This window comes from Molothrus aeneus, chromosome 12 (assembly GCF_037042795.1).
Source record: "Molothrus aeneus isolate 106 chromosome 12, BPBGC_Maene_1.0, whole genome shotgun sequence".
NCBI classification, from domain to species: Eukaryota; Metazoa; Chordata; class Aves; order Passeriformes; family Icteridae; genus Molothrus; species Molothrus aeneus.
In genome coordinates this window covers 1929781-1945993 of record NC_089657.1, presented here as the reverse complement: position 1 = coordinate 1945993, position 16213 = coordinate 1929781, and the positions used below count along the sequence as shown (strand labels likewise).

Genomic DNA, 16213 nt, shown 5'->3' with positions numbered 1-16213 from the left:
GAGGAATTTGGGTGTGGCCTGTCCTTCTTCTTTCTTCCTAGCCTCCATGTTCTGGGTGATGGTGGCACTTTTAGATTGGTTTAGAGTAGAAGCTCCCTGTCTAACATAGGTGATGATAGGTATTGGGAAGTTATGGTAAATAATGTACATGTAGTTTTTAGTATAAAAGATAACACCAGTGTGCCTCAACCCGACCTGCCAGACAGACCTTGGCAGGTCAGAGAAAGAACGTTATAAATAAGAAATAATAAACAACCTTGAGAACAAGAACAGAAAAATCCTGACTCCTTCTTTGATGGCCAGGCTGGGAAAAAAGAAGTTTGTACAATCTCAGAGTCACTCTGACCAGCTGAGATTCTGAGACAGGAGGGGACAGCGAACCCAGCTCTTCCTGCTCCAGTCACTCAATTCTCCTGCACCCCCAGGTCCCCCAGGCCCCCCTGAGGCCGTGACCATTGAGGAGGTGACAGACAGCACGGCCCAGCTGTCCTGGAGGCCGGGGGCAGACAACCACAGCCCCATCACCATGTACGTGGTGCAGGCGCGCACGCCCTTCTCGGTGGGCTGGCAGGCAGTGAGCACAGGTAAGGCAGCCTGGGGGGACACACCTGGGGCAAACCCACCCCAGGGGGTGCAGGGGAACCCACCCGGGGGAGAACCCACCCCAGGGGCTGCAGGGGAACCCACCCGGGGGGAAGCACCCGGGGGGGAACCCACCCTAGAGGCTGCAGGGGAACCTACCCCAGGGGGGAACCCACCCCAGGGGCTGCAGGGGAACCCACCCCAGGGGCTGCAGGGGAACCCACCCAGGGGAGAACCCACCCCAGGGGCTACAGGGGAACCCACCCCAGGGGCTGCAGGGAGGGACAGCACGCTGCTGCCTGGGGGAGGAGGATTGTCACCATGACGTTTCCTGAAAAATCCCTTCGCCAGGAATTTTCTCCTGAGAAGCCTCAGAAAAGAAATGTAAACAACAGTTATTAATAATATCAATAATTAGAAGCAATTATTATAACAATATTAATATAAGCAATCATTATAACAATAATTATAAAGAATACAATAATTATCTGATTGCTTGGAATGTGGTCTGGAGGTTGCTGACCAACAGGTGCAGCTTTGATTGGTTCCATGTGAATTGTTTTTAATCAATGGCCAATCCCAGTCCAGCTGTGCCAGACTCTCTGAGTCAGTCACAGGTTTTATTATTCATTCTTGTCTGGCCTTCTGATGTATCCTATTTCTCTAGTATAGTTTTAGTATAGCATTTCTTTTAATATAATATAACATAATATCATAATATAATAGATCAGCCTTCTGACTTGAAGTCAGATCCTCATTTCTCACCTCGTCCTGGGGACCCTCCCAACAACACAACAGAGGATAGCTGGATTTTTATTTATTTAGTTCATATTAGGTGGTGTGTTTGAATCTGATTGGCTAATGATCTCTTGAAACTCAGTTTATTGGTTGGTAATGGTTAGGGTACGTGTTTATCAGACTTTTGTCTTTTTAGATGGTTTATCTTTTTTTTTTGTTTCTCACAGGATAGACTTTTAATTTTTATAGGTGTAAATTTCACAAGAATACATTATTTCTATTTCTATTTTTTTTGTTTCTATTCTTTCATAAGAATAGATTGTTATGTAAACTGATTTCCATTTTCATAATTTCTTTCATAAGGGAATAAGTAAATTTTCAGTGTTACAGGATTCTATTCTTATGAAAACTGCCAGGTTTCTCACAGGAACTTATCAGGCTAGCTATTAGCTCAGCTGAAGTAGTAAGGCCTGATTTTACAAGGCCTTTCTTTTATAAGATTTTTACCTCTATGTAACACCTCAGCACCCAGCCAGGGCTGCTTTGGCCAGCTCTGGCCCCTGGTGTGAAAAGCAATTTCCCTGACTTCAGAGCACTGCTCTTATTAAGTAGTTTCAGGTTTGGCAACCCAAAGATTTAAGGTGCAGTCAGTGCCATTACTCACTCATTTTTCTCATGAATGTTTAAGGGAAAACAGAATGAATTCCTATCTCTTGTTGCCATGCTGAAGATATACAACAGTAATTGTGGTCTATAAAGACATCCCTCAGGGACAAACAGTGTCATCCAGCTTGTCTTTAAGGAGAATTATTTTCCTGATAGAGGGAAAAATCCCATGATGTGATTGCTCATTCCGTCAGAGGTTAATTTTGTTCCAGTAACCATTAAACAGAGACAACAGTGTGTTTCAAAAAGAGAAAAATAAAGACTCTCCAAACCTGTTGTCATGACACTTTGTTTCCAAACTGTGGCAATTTTGGAGAAACTCTTTAATTGCAGGAATTTCTGAGCTAAAAAAAGCACAGGAGTTTAATGCTGCCTCTTTCACTTCTTTACAGTTGGCAAAATGTTAGAAAGATGAGAGAAAATTTACCAATCCTTCTTTGTACTTACGCTAAGCCCTCGCCTCTAAGGAAATGAGATTCCCCTGTGCTTTTTCCCAGCAGTGTTTTAATATTGATGTTTAATGTCCTTGCAGCCCAGTTCCAGAGATCATTGCTGGCAGGACATTCACAGCCACGGTGGTGGGGCTGAACCCCTGGGTGGAGGACGAGTTCACTTCTTTGCAGTCGGCAAAATGTTAGAGAGACGAGAGAAAATTCATCAATTGTTTTTTGCTACTTACGTTAAGCCCTCACCTCTAAGGAAATGAGATTTCCCTGTGCCTTTTTGCCAGCAGTATTTTAATATTTAATTTCCTTTCACCCCAGTTCCAGAGGTCATCGACGGCAGGACGTTCACGGCCACGGTGGTGGGGCTGAACCCCTGGGTGGAGTACGAGTTCAGGGTGGTGGCTGCCAACCTCATCGGCATCGGGGAGCCCAGCAGCCCCTCTGAGAAGAGAAGGACTGAGGAGGCTCGTGAGTGGGGCTGGGCACAGGGGCTGGGGGTGAAATCTTTGTGCAGTAAATTCCCAGAGATCCCCTGGCTGTGGGTGTAGGAGTGTGGGACGGTGGGGACGAACAGAGACGGGAGAGCTCTGCAGCCAGGACGTGGAACTTGGGGTTTATTGCAAAGGGCCTGGGTGCAGGGCCATGCTGGGAGCTGCCAGCCACAGCTCAGAGCAGTAAAGAGGATGAGAGAGAGAGTAAAAGAGGATATGAGGGTAAGAGGTCGAGGTTCTCTTTACAATACAATAAATCTTCTGTGTTGAATATTCTGATTCTCACTAACCAATCTAGTACAATATACAAATCCTATAGCATTTACATACAGCCTATAAGGTTCATTACATTGCCATACTGTGTTACATTTTAAACCCTAAAAACTTCTCTTTGGGCCCCTTCTGCCAAGCTGGCAGGCTCTGCTCTGACCCTTGGGCCTGTCTGCAAGCAGAGGGTGTTGTTTGATCAAAAGGGGATCACCTCCAGCTGGCCACACCATTGTTTCCCAGTGGTTCAGTAGCTGAGGTATCTCAAAGCTTGCTTTCATTTCAATCTCACTTATAGTTTCTATATTTTCAAAATCTTTTGCCAGGCAATCATATTTGTATGGCTTTTCCTGTTTCATCTTCCCCAACAGTGGGGAAGCCCTGGCAGGTGGCTCCTCTTTTCCACAGAAGAGCTGAATATGAAACAGGAAAATAAATAAAAGACCTTTTTTACTGGAGGACAAATGTTTAAACTGAACAATTAGTGACAGAATACACAAGTTAATTGACATACTTTTAATACACTATTGTTGACATACTTTTAATGTGCTGTTTGCCACGGCAAATTAGTCATTTGAACAGTTCCTGGCCCCAGCAGGGGAAGGCCAGCAGTGTCCTGCTGCTGCACAGCTCTGCTCCATCTCCATGTGGGTTTTGGGTTCCAAAGCTGTCACATCCATCTTCTGCATTTATCTTTTTGCAGTCCCTGAGGTGACCCCAGCTAATGTCAGTGGAGGTGGAGGCAGCAAGTCTGAGCTGGTCATTACCTGGGAGGTGAGTCTCACTCCAGCCCCCCTGAGCCTTCTGTGGGTTTCAAAGGGTTGGCAGTAAAAAAGCCCAGACTGTGTGATAAAAGCAGCCCAGCTGGTCAGAGGGAGCTAAAGGATGGGCTGACCCCACCCCAGGGAAGTGGGGAGCAGGGACCATGGGGAGCAGAATTTGCCACCAGCTCAGCTCCCCTGACTCCCAGCACATCCACAAGGCAAAATGCAGATGGCCAGGAGCCACCTGAGGGATAAAACGGGCTTGGAACATCCTGACCTGGTGGGGAATTTGGGGAATTGCTGTGCTGGCTCCCAGCTTCCTCCCTCCTCCTCCTCCCTGGGATATAAGGCAGCAAACAGCTCAGAGCCAGCACAAGGCATGCTGGCTTTCATTGCTGCTGATGGCAGCCAGTGAGAGGAGATGCAGAGAAGAGAAATGTTTAATATTCCTTAAGGCAGACAGGGTTAGAACTTTAGTCATTTGTCTGCTCATATTTTCGTGTTGTGATGTGATGCAGCTGGCATATTTCTCCTAATAATGAACTCCACTAGACATGCTAACGCTTCCATTTAGCACTATTTCTGACCAAGCTGGCAGGATGAATCGCCAGAGATATTTCTGAGGTTATTAAAAACCTATAAATGGGTTTTTGTCCTCACCACACAGCTCAATGTGCTAAATTTCCCCCTCTGTTGGACTAATTAGTTACGCCGTGTCTCCTAAAGATACTGCAATATGTTTCAAAAACACACATGGCCAGAACATCAGCCATTGGTTCGAGATGCAATTTGCACAAAATATCATTTGTGTTTTGATAGAAGAGTGGTTTTACTCTTTTAAATGCCCAGAGGCCTTTTCTTTATGAGCTTTCCAACACAGAGTAGGATGCAGTCACCAGCAGTAACCCCTGCTGAAGCTCCATGGACATCTCAGGGAGGGTGGCCCATAATTAGGGATTATTTTAATACTGGACCTTTTGGGTTTAGTGTAGCTTTTTAGGGGGCTGCAAGCCTCAGAGTAGGAAGTGTCAGAGTGTCCAGGGTGTGTTCTTTGGGGTTTCATGTGTGACCCCAAAGGTGTGAGAGCAGCTGCACGTGTGTTGGGAGAGCTGGAACTGTGTCCTTGCTTCACCCCAGCAAACCTCAGGCTCTTCACAAAGCCTAAAATTACATCAGTAATGGAGCCCCCATCTAGGCAGGAGGGAAGGGAAATTATCTTTAGGAGGGTCTTCTGGAGGTGCTGCTTCCTGTTCCACGGAGCAGAAAGGCTCCAGTGCAGGCAGGATGGGCTGAATTCAGGTTGGATGTGACATAGGACCTCCTGCACCTCCATCTCCCATGCTGTGTACAGAATGCCAGAATCACAGAATCACTGAATCACAGAATCACAGAATCACAGAATCTCAGAATTACAGAATCACAGAATCTCAGAATCCCAGAATCACAGAATCCCAGAATCTCAGAATTACTGAATCCCAGAATCGCAGAATTACCGAATCGCAGAATTACCGAATCTCAGAATCCCAGAATCTCAGAATCCCAGAATCGCGGAATTACAGAATCCCAGAATCTCAGAATTACGGAATCACAGAATTACAGAATCACAGAATTACCAAATCCCAGAATCACAGAATCGCGGAATTACAGAATCCCAGAATCACACAATCCCAGAATCCTAGATTCACACAATCCCAGAATCCCAGAATCCCAGAATCCTAGAATTAACTAGTTTGGAAAAGACCTCTGAGATCCCCAAGTCCAAGCTAGGAACAAAGAGGACCCAGAGGAATCCATGGGTGCTGCCGGGGGGGGGTCAGCGTGTCCTGAAGCCGCCGTTTGTCCCTCAGACGGTGCCCGAGGAGCTGCAGAACGGGGGTGGCTTTGGCTACGTGGTGGCGTTCCGGCCCCTGGGCACGGTCAGCTGGATGCAGACGGTGGTGGCCTCGCCCGACGCCGCGCGCTACGTGTTCCGCAACGAGAGCCTGCCGCCCTTCTCGCCCTACGAGGTCAAGGTGGGCGTCTACAACAACAAGGGGGAAGGCTCCTTCAGCCCCGTCACCGTCGTCTACTCGGCAGAGGAAGGTAGAGATGAGCCCTCCCCGCCTCCTCTCCCTCCCCTCATGTGTTGGTTTTCATAGTTTTTGCAGAGATGGGGAATTGAGAGGTGTTTTGAAATATTTTATTTTATTGTCAGTCTTGATGGAGGGTGAGACGTAAGAGATGTAAAACTTAACGCTGTTCTGTTAGAAGCTAACCTATTTCTTGGGTACAATACTTTATAAATGCTTTTCAGCCTGTTGGCTTTTGCCACACTGTCACGGGCACATTTTATGAAAAAATCCTTTCATTAGGACTTTTTTCTCCTGTGAAGCTGAGACGCCTCAGAGGAAAAGAAAATCAGTAATTATCTGCTGCTGTGGAATGCAACAGGTGCATCTGGGATTGGGCTCATGTGGTTGTTTCTAATTAATGGCCAATCACAGCCCAGCTGTCTTGGACTCTATGGTCAGTCACAAGATTTTATTATCATTCCTTTCCATTCCCTTCCTTTCAAGCCTTCTGATGAAATCCTTTCTTCTATTCTTTTAGTATAGTTTTAATATATCATTTTCTTTTAATATAATATATATCATAAAATAATAAATCAGCCTTCTGAAACAGGGAGTCAGGATTCTCATCTCTTCCCCCATCCTGGGACCCCTGTGAACACCACCCCACCACACAATGCTGCTGTTACTTCTAACACTACTCACCTATATTTTATCCACATGGTTTTGCTATAATGCATCTTTCACAGTTCCAATTCTCTAAAATATTTGGTCTTTTTGCAAGGCCATATTTTGAAATTTGTTGAAACTTGTTTTTAGTTTAATCTCTCTCTCAACAATGTTATCTCTATTCTATGGTCTTCCTAAGTCAGCACACCTCACCTCAGCTTTTGCATACAAATGTACAAGACTGTGTAAGCTTTCTATCAAGTTTTAAAAATTCTTTACAAATCCATTTCTCAAACCCATGCTCCAGGGTCTTGTTTGAGTAAAGCAGACAAGACTCAGTTTCTTCATGCAGGAAAGCCAAATCTTTATTGCACAGTTCATATTTTTATGAGATTATCAGAGGCACCGTGTTAGACCTAACAATTGGCTGACAATACACTGACACTCAGGTCATTGGTTAGTAAATGGTATTTTTCATGTTTATCAAACTTCTTTATTTTTGGTTAGTTTACATATTTTTTCCACTGATTCTCATGGGACAGGTTTATTGTTTATGCAGGTGCAAATGGTTCTCTTACTAAAATAGGTTCATATGTTAACTGCTTCTCATTCCTTTAATTCTTTCTTATGGGAACTAACATTTCTTATGGTAACTGCACCTAGCTGAAGTAGCAGGCCTAAACCATGATTTTATAAGGCCTTTCTTTAATAATATCTTTACTTGTATGTAACAGGGTCTGAAAGGGTTTGATTTCCACCTTGACACATCCTTTGATACCTCAGTCTTGCTCTGATTTATAATAAATGGCGAACCATGATTAATTCTTTTCAATAGTCATTAAAATAACATTAATCATAATGAAATCTTTTGATATTAATGGAAAATTAATATGTAATCTGGGAAGAATTCTGTGGAGATTTAGTATGAATTAATGTCCACTGATTAGAAAATGTTCCCACTTGTCCTAATTACAGTACATGGTATCCTGGGTTGAGTTTGGTAATGACATCTTATTATTTCTGAGGGAGCACAGCCTGACAGGCCATCGGTTTGAAACGTGGACATTTGTTTGCTTTCTTCCTTGTGCAATGAGGAAAATAAATCCCCTGACGTTTGAGACTAATTGAACATGGAATTGAAAAGTCTTACTTCTATTTTTAACTGCCCAGAGCCAACGAGAGCCCCAACCACTGTTTTGGCCAGAAGCATTTCTGCCTCAGACGTCGAAGTTTCCTGGGCTCCCCCGTGGGAGAACCAGCACAAAGGAAGAATTCAGGGATATGAGGTATGGGAAACAATGCAGGATCCTTTCAGCAGCCAGCCTTGAGGGGACACAGAGATGTCCTCGTGCTGCTCCTCCCGCCATGGGTGTGTTCCTAAAGTGGATTTGCTTCTCTTTGCCTCTGGTGCACAGAGATTTCTCTCACATGGTTAAAAGTTCCACCTTTCTCTCACAAGGTTAAAAACTCCACCGTTCTCTGACATGGTTAAAAATTCCACCATTCTTTCACATGGTTAAAAACTCCACCATTCTTTCACATGGTTAAAAACTCCACCATTCTCTCTCAAGGTTCAAAATTCCACCATTCTTTCACATGGTTAAAAATTCCACCATTCTTTCACATGGTTAAAAACTCCACCATTCTCTCTCAAGGTTCAAAATTCCACCATTCTTTCACATGGTTAAAAATTCCACCATTCTTTCACATGGTTAAAAACTCCACCTTTCTCTCACAAGGTTAAAAGTTCCACCATTCTTTCACAAGGTTAAAAGTTCCACCATTCTTTCACATGGTTAAAAACTCCACCTTTCTCTCACAAGGTTAAAAGTTCCACCATTCTTTCACAAGGTTAAAAGTTCCACCATTCTTTCACATGGTTAAAAACTCCACCTTTCTCTCACAAGGTTAAAAGTTCCACCTTTCTGAGCGGGATCTGGCTGGAAGTGCAGCCCTCCCTGAAGGTGCTGCCATGGGCAGGCGCGGGGAGGGAGCGCTGCAGCCAGGCTGGTCCCCAGCGGGGCCAAGGATGGTGGCAGGGAGCAGGAGCTGTCCCTGGGAGCACATCTGGGGTGGTGACAGGGACAGGGGGGTGCTGCCAGCCCCTCTGGGGCAGGGCTCTGCCACCGCCCTGCTCTGCCACCGCCCTGCTCTGCCCCCAGGTGCGCTGCTGGCGGCACGACGAGAAGGAGGAAAACGCCAAAAGGATCCGCACGGTGGGGAACCAAACGTCCACGAAAGTCAGCAACCTGAGGGGCAATGCCCTCTACCACCTGGCAGTCAGGGCCTACAACACGGCTGGCACCGGCCCCTCCAGCGCCGCTGTCAACGTCACCACCAAAAAGCCACGTGAGTGTTGGCAGGGATGCCCTGGTGGGGTCCAGCCACTGCTCCCCTCTCTCATTTCCCAGCTCTCTTGAGTCTGAAGGAACTGTCAGACTTCTCCTTGCCAGGCTTTTGTGCAGATTTACCAGGCTCAGCCTTTTTATTTCATTTTTTTCGTGAGGTTCTTCCCGATGTTAAGTAAGCAGAGCATGCAAAACCGAAATCACAGCTGTGCAGGCAAATTAAATATTTATCTCAGTGTTCAAGAGGGCTTTTTTCCTCTGGTCTCAGGCATGTTGAGCAACTGACTGAATCCCTTTTTCATTTAAAGCCCCGTGTTGTGTCACACCTCCCGTGACCTTGAGGACACAGATCAGTGGAGCAGCTCGTTAGCTTTCCACAGGGACAGGGCTCTGGGCAGGCTCAGCTGTGCTGCTGAAGCCCCACTGGCACTGGAAGGGATCCAGCTGGGAATTGATTCTCCTCAGTAACGTGGTGCTGTCTGGTTTTTGGTGCAGCACCGAGTCAGCCCCCCGGGAACATCGTGTGGAATTCATCCGACTCCAAGATCATCCTGAACTGGGACCAGGTGAAAGCCTTGGACAACGAGTCAGAAGTGAGAGGCTACAAAGTGAGTATTCCCATGGTACATTCATGATTTCCCAGGTCAGGTCTGGGGCATTCCTCCAAAACCAGAGCCATGCCTGTGTATGTGAGCATATTTTTCCTGCAGCTCCCACCTGCAGAACTTCACTCCTGCCTTCCATGGAAACTTCCCCATGGCTGTAGTTGGCTCCTTAATTGCAAATAAATAAAATGCTTTTTTAATAGCTCCCATTTCCTTCAGAAAGCCAAGCCAAGAGGAAAAGAAAGAATCCCCATTAGAAGCAGGTTTAATAGGGCATAGTTTAACTAGAGAGAAACCTTGAGAAGAATTCAGCTCCACCACCTTCCACAAGGGTTTCATTTAGCCCGAAAAGACGCTGCCCTGGGCTTGGAGTTGTGCAAACATTTCCCACCAGAGCCTGAGCCAGTGAAGGACCTGGCCATGCTCCATGTTTTATTCCCAGTCTGGAATGCCAGCAGCTTGGCAAGCCTGTACCAGCTCCCCTCAATTCCTGCACCAACTTTTAACTGTCTTTGGTGCTCTGTATGGGCTCATCAAAAATAAGTAATTCCTCAGGGTTTTTAGTCCAAACCTCAGATGAACCTCAGCAATCTGGACCAGCTTTTCACTACATATTTTAGGTTTGAAATGCAAATTGAGTTGGTTGAAAGAGGAAGAGAGAGGCTCATCACCCTGGAAAAGCATCTAGAGAGTTTCTAAAACATTCTCCTTTAACTTACTGTAAGGGTAGCACAACCACATGGATTTATTTCCTGAATCATAGCAAAACATTGCCTATTTTTCTTATTTTTGCCTAGAAATCTTGTATTTTATGACACAATTTATGATATAAATTAGTACAACACCCACAGCTCAGAAGGTCGTTCACAAAAGTCATTTATTCTGGGAAACCATTGGTGGCACTGTATCAAATATCCCAACTCAGTTTCCAGAAGCAGCATAATAAGGAGTTTCTGACCTCTATAAAGAAGTTTTTACTTCTATAGGGGTTTATTTTAGCTTGATCAAAGCAAGGGTTTCTCTGAGGGGCTCCACCAGGTATCGGTGCTGTGTTGAGTGCTGCTGATCAGCATCAGCCTCCTGCCCAGGCACTGCCACCTCTGTGCTGGTGTCCCCAGCAAAGCCCACATGTCCCCTGTGTCACCAGACCACTCCTGAGCACGAGGAGCAGGAAAAGAGCAGCAGCACCTCTGGACACCCTGAGGTGGGCAGCTCTGAGCACAACGGGCAGCTCTGCCCTTCCTGCCTCCTGTTGTCTCTCCCTTGGCCGCAGGTTTTGTACAGGTGGAACAGGGAGAGCAGCACGTCCGTCATAGAAACAAATAAAACCTCAGTGGAGCTGTCCCTGCCCTTTGATGAGGATTACATCATCGAGATCAAACCCTTCAGCGACGGCGGCGACGGCAGCAGCAGCGAGCAAATCCGAATCCCAAAGATATCCAGTAAGGATGGGGGAATGGGCTCTGGGCCACAGGGTCCCACCAGCACATAGTCCAGTCCCTCATTCTGATTTCATCCCAAAAACAAGATTCAGCCATAAGAAACACCATCCTAAGTAGTTCTATTTGTATTTCAGGTTTCCAGATGCTTTCCCCTCTCAGTCCTGTGTGTTAAATGTATTGTTTCACTGCAATTCACTGCAACCAAATACAGCATGCAGGGGCTTCTAAATCTATGAGGCTGCTGTACAGCCATATCCCATTGTGTGCTGGATGCATAAATATTTATTTAGGGAAATGAGGTGGTGTAGAATAACAAACACAAGGAGTATTTTATTACACAACATGGCTTTTGCAAAATCTCCATGTCCCATCTTCCATTAATAATGCCCCGCTTTATAAGCTGCATTAAATCAGGAGCCTCTGCAATGCAGGAATATGGCATTAAAATCACAGCAATGTAAAAAACCCTGGGTGAGAGCAGAGTTCTCCCCAGCGTGGCTGTGTAAACCATGCAGAGGAATTCAATCAGCAGCACAGGAGAGGGAAGGGGAGCTGGAACACGCCAGCTCCCATTTGGCTCCAGACCAGGGGTCACAGAGCAGGTACATGGCTCCTCCAGGACGGGAGGCACAAGGAACAGCTGGAATATGGTGCAATTGTGAAAAAATACCAAACAATGATAAGCAGGCAGCGTGTGAAATAATAGAACTGTGAGAGGAGCCTCAGCACACCAGGGGCAGGAATTGAAAAGAAACCAAAAATTCAGTTGGAGAGGTGACCATGAAGAGGAGGAGGGGGCTGTGCTTTATCCCAGGAAAGGGAATTTAAACCTTGGGGGAGGTGGCTTAAGGAAGAGTTCAGGGATTGTTCTCTGCTCACCTCTGGCTCCTTTTTCCCCTCTCCCCTCTCAGATGCCTACGCCAGAGGCTCGGGCTCATCGACCTCCAGCGCCTGCACCCTGTCAGCCCTCAGCACAATCATGATCTCCCTCACAGCACGCTCCAGTTTATGACAACAATGACACCGAGGACTTCTTCTTTATAATATAAGCAACATTTAGCTAGTTGTTTTGGAGACACCCAGTACTAAGTAATATTGTGGTTTGAGTACATCTTACTACTGGAAAAAAAAAATGTTTATGCTTCTTTAGGAATGGCATTATACAGTACTTCCTCAAAGCAAATATAGCTTTGTCTGAAGTTTCCTTGGAAACTCTGCAATGCACTGAAAACATCTGTAATACGATGTTACCAAAGCAGTTTACATATGTCCTTATATGCATATTTTTTATTATATATTTAGTGTTTTATAGAATTTTTTAAAGTTAACATATGATGTAGATATTAATTTTTTTCCTCTGCTATAAAATGCTACGGACGACATTATCACGAAAATATTGTTTGGGATTTTTTCCTTTTACGACGGAGAGTTCCAAGTTGTTCTTGGCAAATTGGCTGGAGCTGACTGTACAGTTTTACAGGGCAGAACTGCTCCAGACCCGGATTGTAACAGGCTGAGTTTCACTGGCAGTTCACTGGCGACTCCTGTGTTGAACCCAGGGCTTCTAGCACACGTTTCATCCAGAGCTCTGAGCAGGGTAAACTCGAAACACTCAGAAGAGCAGAATTTTGGAAAACCACGTGGTTTTTGGTTGGTTGTGGACTACAGGACACGTAGCCAATATTCCGGCATCGTGCAGCGAGGAGGGGCTGTGAAATTGCTTTGCCTTGATCATAATTAGCATCAAATTGGGTTGGGAAAAGATCCTGCAGAGCTGTGACATCTGTGGTGACACAGCGGGACAGCCACCGGCCTCGTCCTGGCTGCATGAGCAGCTCAACCCTTTGGAGATGTAATTCCAAGGAAATTCCTCACGTTTGGGGGTTAATTCCAAGGAAAGCAGAAAGCTGCTCTGGGCTCGTTCTTTTGGGACACAACTGCTCATCCTTGGTAACTCCACTCTCCAGACGACGCTTGGGAACCTAGCCTGGAGCGGAAGCGGTGCTGCCCCGGCTCCAGGTTATCCATGGAAAAGTGGGAATCTCCCAGAGATCCCCGCTGGAATTTTGCCTTTCCTTAGAAACTCTTCCCAGACGCCTGGAGGCAGAACAGAGTCACACCAGAAAACGACGATATCCACACTGGAATAATTCTTCTCAAGAGAAGGACTGTTTGTTACTACGGGGAATTTTGTAAGTTCAGACGGGATAACGCTGGAAAAGGCAATGGAATTTTCTATACAATTTTCAACTTTCAATGCGCTGCAGTGGTATTTTTTTTTTTTTTCTCTCCTGATAGCTTGAATTTGCCTGTAACTTGTCTCTTTTGCTTACAAAATAATACAGTTAACTTTTAGACCTTCTAAATATATTTATTCAGTAACTCATAATCAGGATTCCACTTGTGTAAAAGTCAGGGTTGTTGACCAGAGAAATATTGTCAGTATTTCAAGCTGTGTTCCTTTCTTAGTTTGATATGTTTACTTCTATGTAAAAAAAAAATAAAATAAGAAAAACCTTAAAAAAATCCACAAAACCAAGAAAAATGAAATAATAAAAAAAAAGCTTCTGTAGTTTTCTCCCCAGTGTAAATGATATTTATCAGTGATCTAGCAGATGTAATCTTTTTTTAAAGGTATTGGTAATAAATATTCTGTCATTTGTAAAGATACCTGTCTTCCAGGAGCCTTTTTCCTCCACTTTTTGTTCAGCCCAGTAGAAATTTCCCCTCAGAGTTTGCTGAGACTGTTACTGATGTGAAGATTCAAAAGTTGGTTTTAATCAAAACTTTGTGAAGGCAAAAAAAAATATTTCTACACCTCTGGTCTAATTCTGCTCCCAAAACTCACCAAAAAATGTGAGAAGGTGAATTTTGGGTTTGTTTTGTAGAGCTGTGAGCTGTCCAAGCTCATGGGGATGGAGCATTTCTGAGCCTGTGGCTGGAGCAAAGCCCTTCCAGGCCCTGCCTCTGCTTATCCTGGGGTTTATTGAGGATTTTGGGAGCACGGCTTGAAACCACTCAATCCACCAAGCCACATTTCCAGTCCTTTCAGGGCAGGAGCTGAGCGGGGCTCTGCATTCCAGAGGAGCAAGGCCGCACCTGTGCGCCTGCTCAGGCACTTCAACCTCCGCCACGGACCCTGTGGCGTGCTGTCAATCAACCCCAGAGCCACGCCTCCTGCCGGCCCATTGGCTGTCCAACTCCATTAACCATATATGGGCACAGTTCTAGCAATTTCTCTGTTCTTTGTACCCTCATTGGTCCGTTTACCCTTCTGTTTCCCTATTGGTCACTGTAATCCTTTTCCCGCCCACACCTTCAGGTGATTGGCTGTTGCTGTTGGCTCCGCCCCTTTCTGGCAGTATATACTCCTGGGCCCTCCACCTTTCCTTGTCTTTGTCCGTGGGCCCTTTCAGTGTGCAGGCGGCACAAACTCCTCCTGAAAATCCGCACAAAGCTACATTTAAATAACCAGCAGTGCCCGAGAGCAGCTGCTGCTGGCTCTGGCGTTTGCTGTGACCACGCTGGGGCTCTGTCCTCGTGGGGGGATGTGTCAGGAGGGCTGCAGCTCCCTGCCACCTGCCCACGCTGCAGCACACCTCACAATGGAGCAGTAAAATAAACCAGCCCTGCAGCACAGTTCTGTTTTTAAAAAGAAAAGTGAAATTGTCATTTCCAGAGGAAGGCGAGGAGCAGCTCCGGGGGGTGCTGTCCTGGAGGCAGCAGGGCAGGAGCAATGAGGGGGTTGGGAGCTGGGTTTGAAGGGAAAAAAATGAGAAATTAATAATTCTGTGCTGTGGGAGTTAGGGATGGAGATCTGATGTGGTGGTGCCAAAACCTGACACAGCCCTGGCTGTGGCCTGGGATCCTGGACAAATTCCTTTCTCCCCTCTGCTGCTTGGAGTGAAGATTTTCCTCCAGAGATCATGACTATGAGGAGGAGCTTGGCCAGGAATTGTCCTCATCCTGCACCCTTGGTTCTCCAGCACTGAGATCTCTAAAGGTGAGTGGGCTGGACCTGCAGCCTGGCTGGGGAAATGCTGCTGCTCCTGCTTTACACCAGGTTGCATTTATTTACCAGGGTGAGTAGAAGTGTGGCTGCTGGTTCTCTGAGCCATCCAGCCCTCATGTCCCCGTGAGGACTCATCCTTGAAATACCAAGGACCTGACATGCAAAATATATTTAAATATATTGCATTCACCTCTGCAATAGCTTGGCATTAATGGGAATGGAATTATGTGCAGAAACCTTATTTATTGGACCACTTGAATGCATGACATAAAATACATTCCAATAAGTGAATTCTCTTTAGTCTCATTTTTAGGATTTTACTAATGAAATTCTGATTTTAGAGTGTTAAAGTTGGGTCCCTCAAATCCATTAAAAGCACATGCAAGAGAGACATTGGAGGCACCAACATTATATTAATGAGCTACATTAACTTTGATGGAGCAATGCTACTTCACCCAGATGAGAACTGGCTCATTTATTATAATTATTTTTAGCCTATAGTACCTAGAAACTCCATTTCTTTAGGCACCTTCCAAAGAACTTATTGGCTGGATCAAATCTTTATTTTTATTCTTTGTTAACGTGTTTGACCCAGCTCCATGGGCCGGAGGTTTCTTCAAATTAGAAGGAATTCTGCAAGACCAGGAGAACTTCATGGGTCAGAGCCCAGGGTGGAAATTCAGGTGGAAATTCACAGTTTCATTACAGAGCGTAGCAGCAAAGGCCAGGTGAGTGTCCCTGCTCTCATGGTGGCCTTGCTGTGCAGCACTGGGTGCTTCACACGTTTTTTCTTCTTTTCCCAGTGTTTGACCCCTCTTGGTCACTGCCAGGACCACCTTGCTGCATCCATAGGCCTGTGCCAAACCCAGTTTGCATCTCCAGTTGTCAGGGCAAGGTAAAACAAACATCCAAAAGATTAAGGTGCCAACCAGGAAAAATTAATCCATTGGCTCTTTTCCAAGCTTTTTTATCCCCCCTTCACAGCCCTGGCGCCATGAGCTTCCATTGAACTGGAACGTTCTGTTTGGTAACAAGGCACCTGGTGCAGGCAGATTCTCCTCCCCACTGGGAACAGGGACACAGAGGTGACACAGAGCCCTCTCCAGCAATGGTGGGTGTGACCTCGTGGAGCCTC

At 45.8% G+C, this 16213-nt stretch overlaps 1 protein-coding gene across 2 annotated transcripts in view; it reads left to right on the top strand.

The window, feature by feature from the left end:
• The window catches only part of LOC136561499 (contactin-4), a 273024-nt gene extending 259290 nt beyond the window's left edge, over window positions 1-13734 (top strand). For both annotated transcript variants that reach the window (XM_066557827.1, XM_066557828.1), the window contains exons 16-24: window positions 426-584; window positions 2751-2900; window positions 3894-3964; window positions 5802-6036; window positions 7842-7957; window positions 8834-9020; window positions 9515-9627; window positions 10898-11066; window positions 11978-13734. In XM_066557827.1, the coding sequence (XP_066413924.1) occupies window positions 426-584; window positions 2751-2900; window positions 3894-3964; window positions 5802-6036; window positions 7842-7957; window positions 8834-9020; window positions 9515-9627; window positions 10898-11066; window positions 11978-12078 (1301 nt within the window). In that variant the 3' untranslated portion in view covers window positions 12079-13734. The remainder of the gene's footprint in view (window positions 1-425; window positions 585-2750; window positions 2901-3893; window positions 3965-5801; window positions 6037-7841; window positions 7958-8833; window positions 9021-9514; window positions 9628-10897; window positions 11067-11977) is intronic.
• The last annotated feature ends 2479 nt before the right edge of the window (window positions 13735-16213 follow it).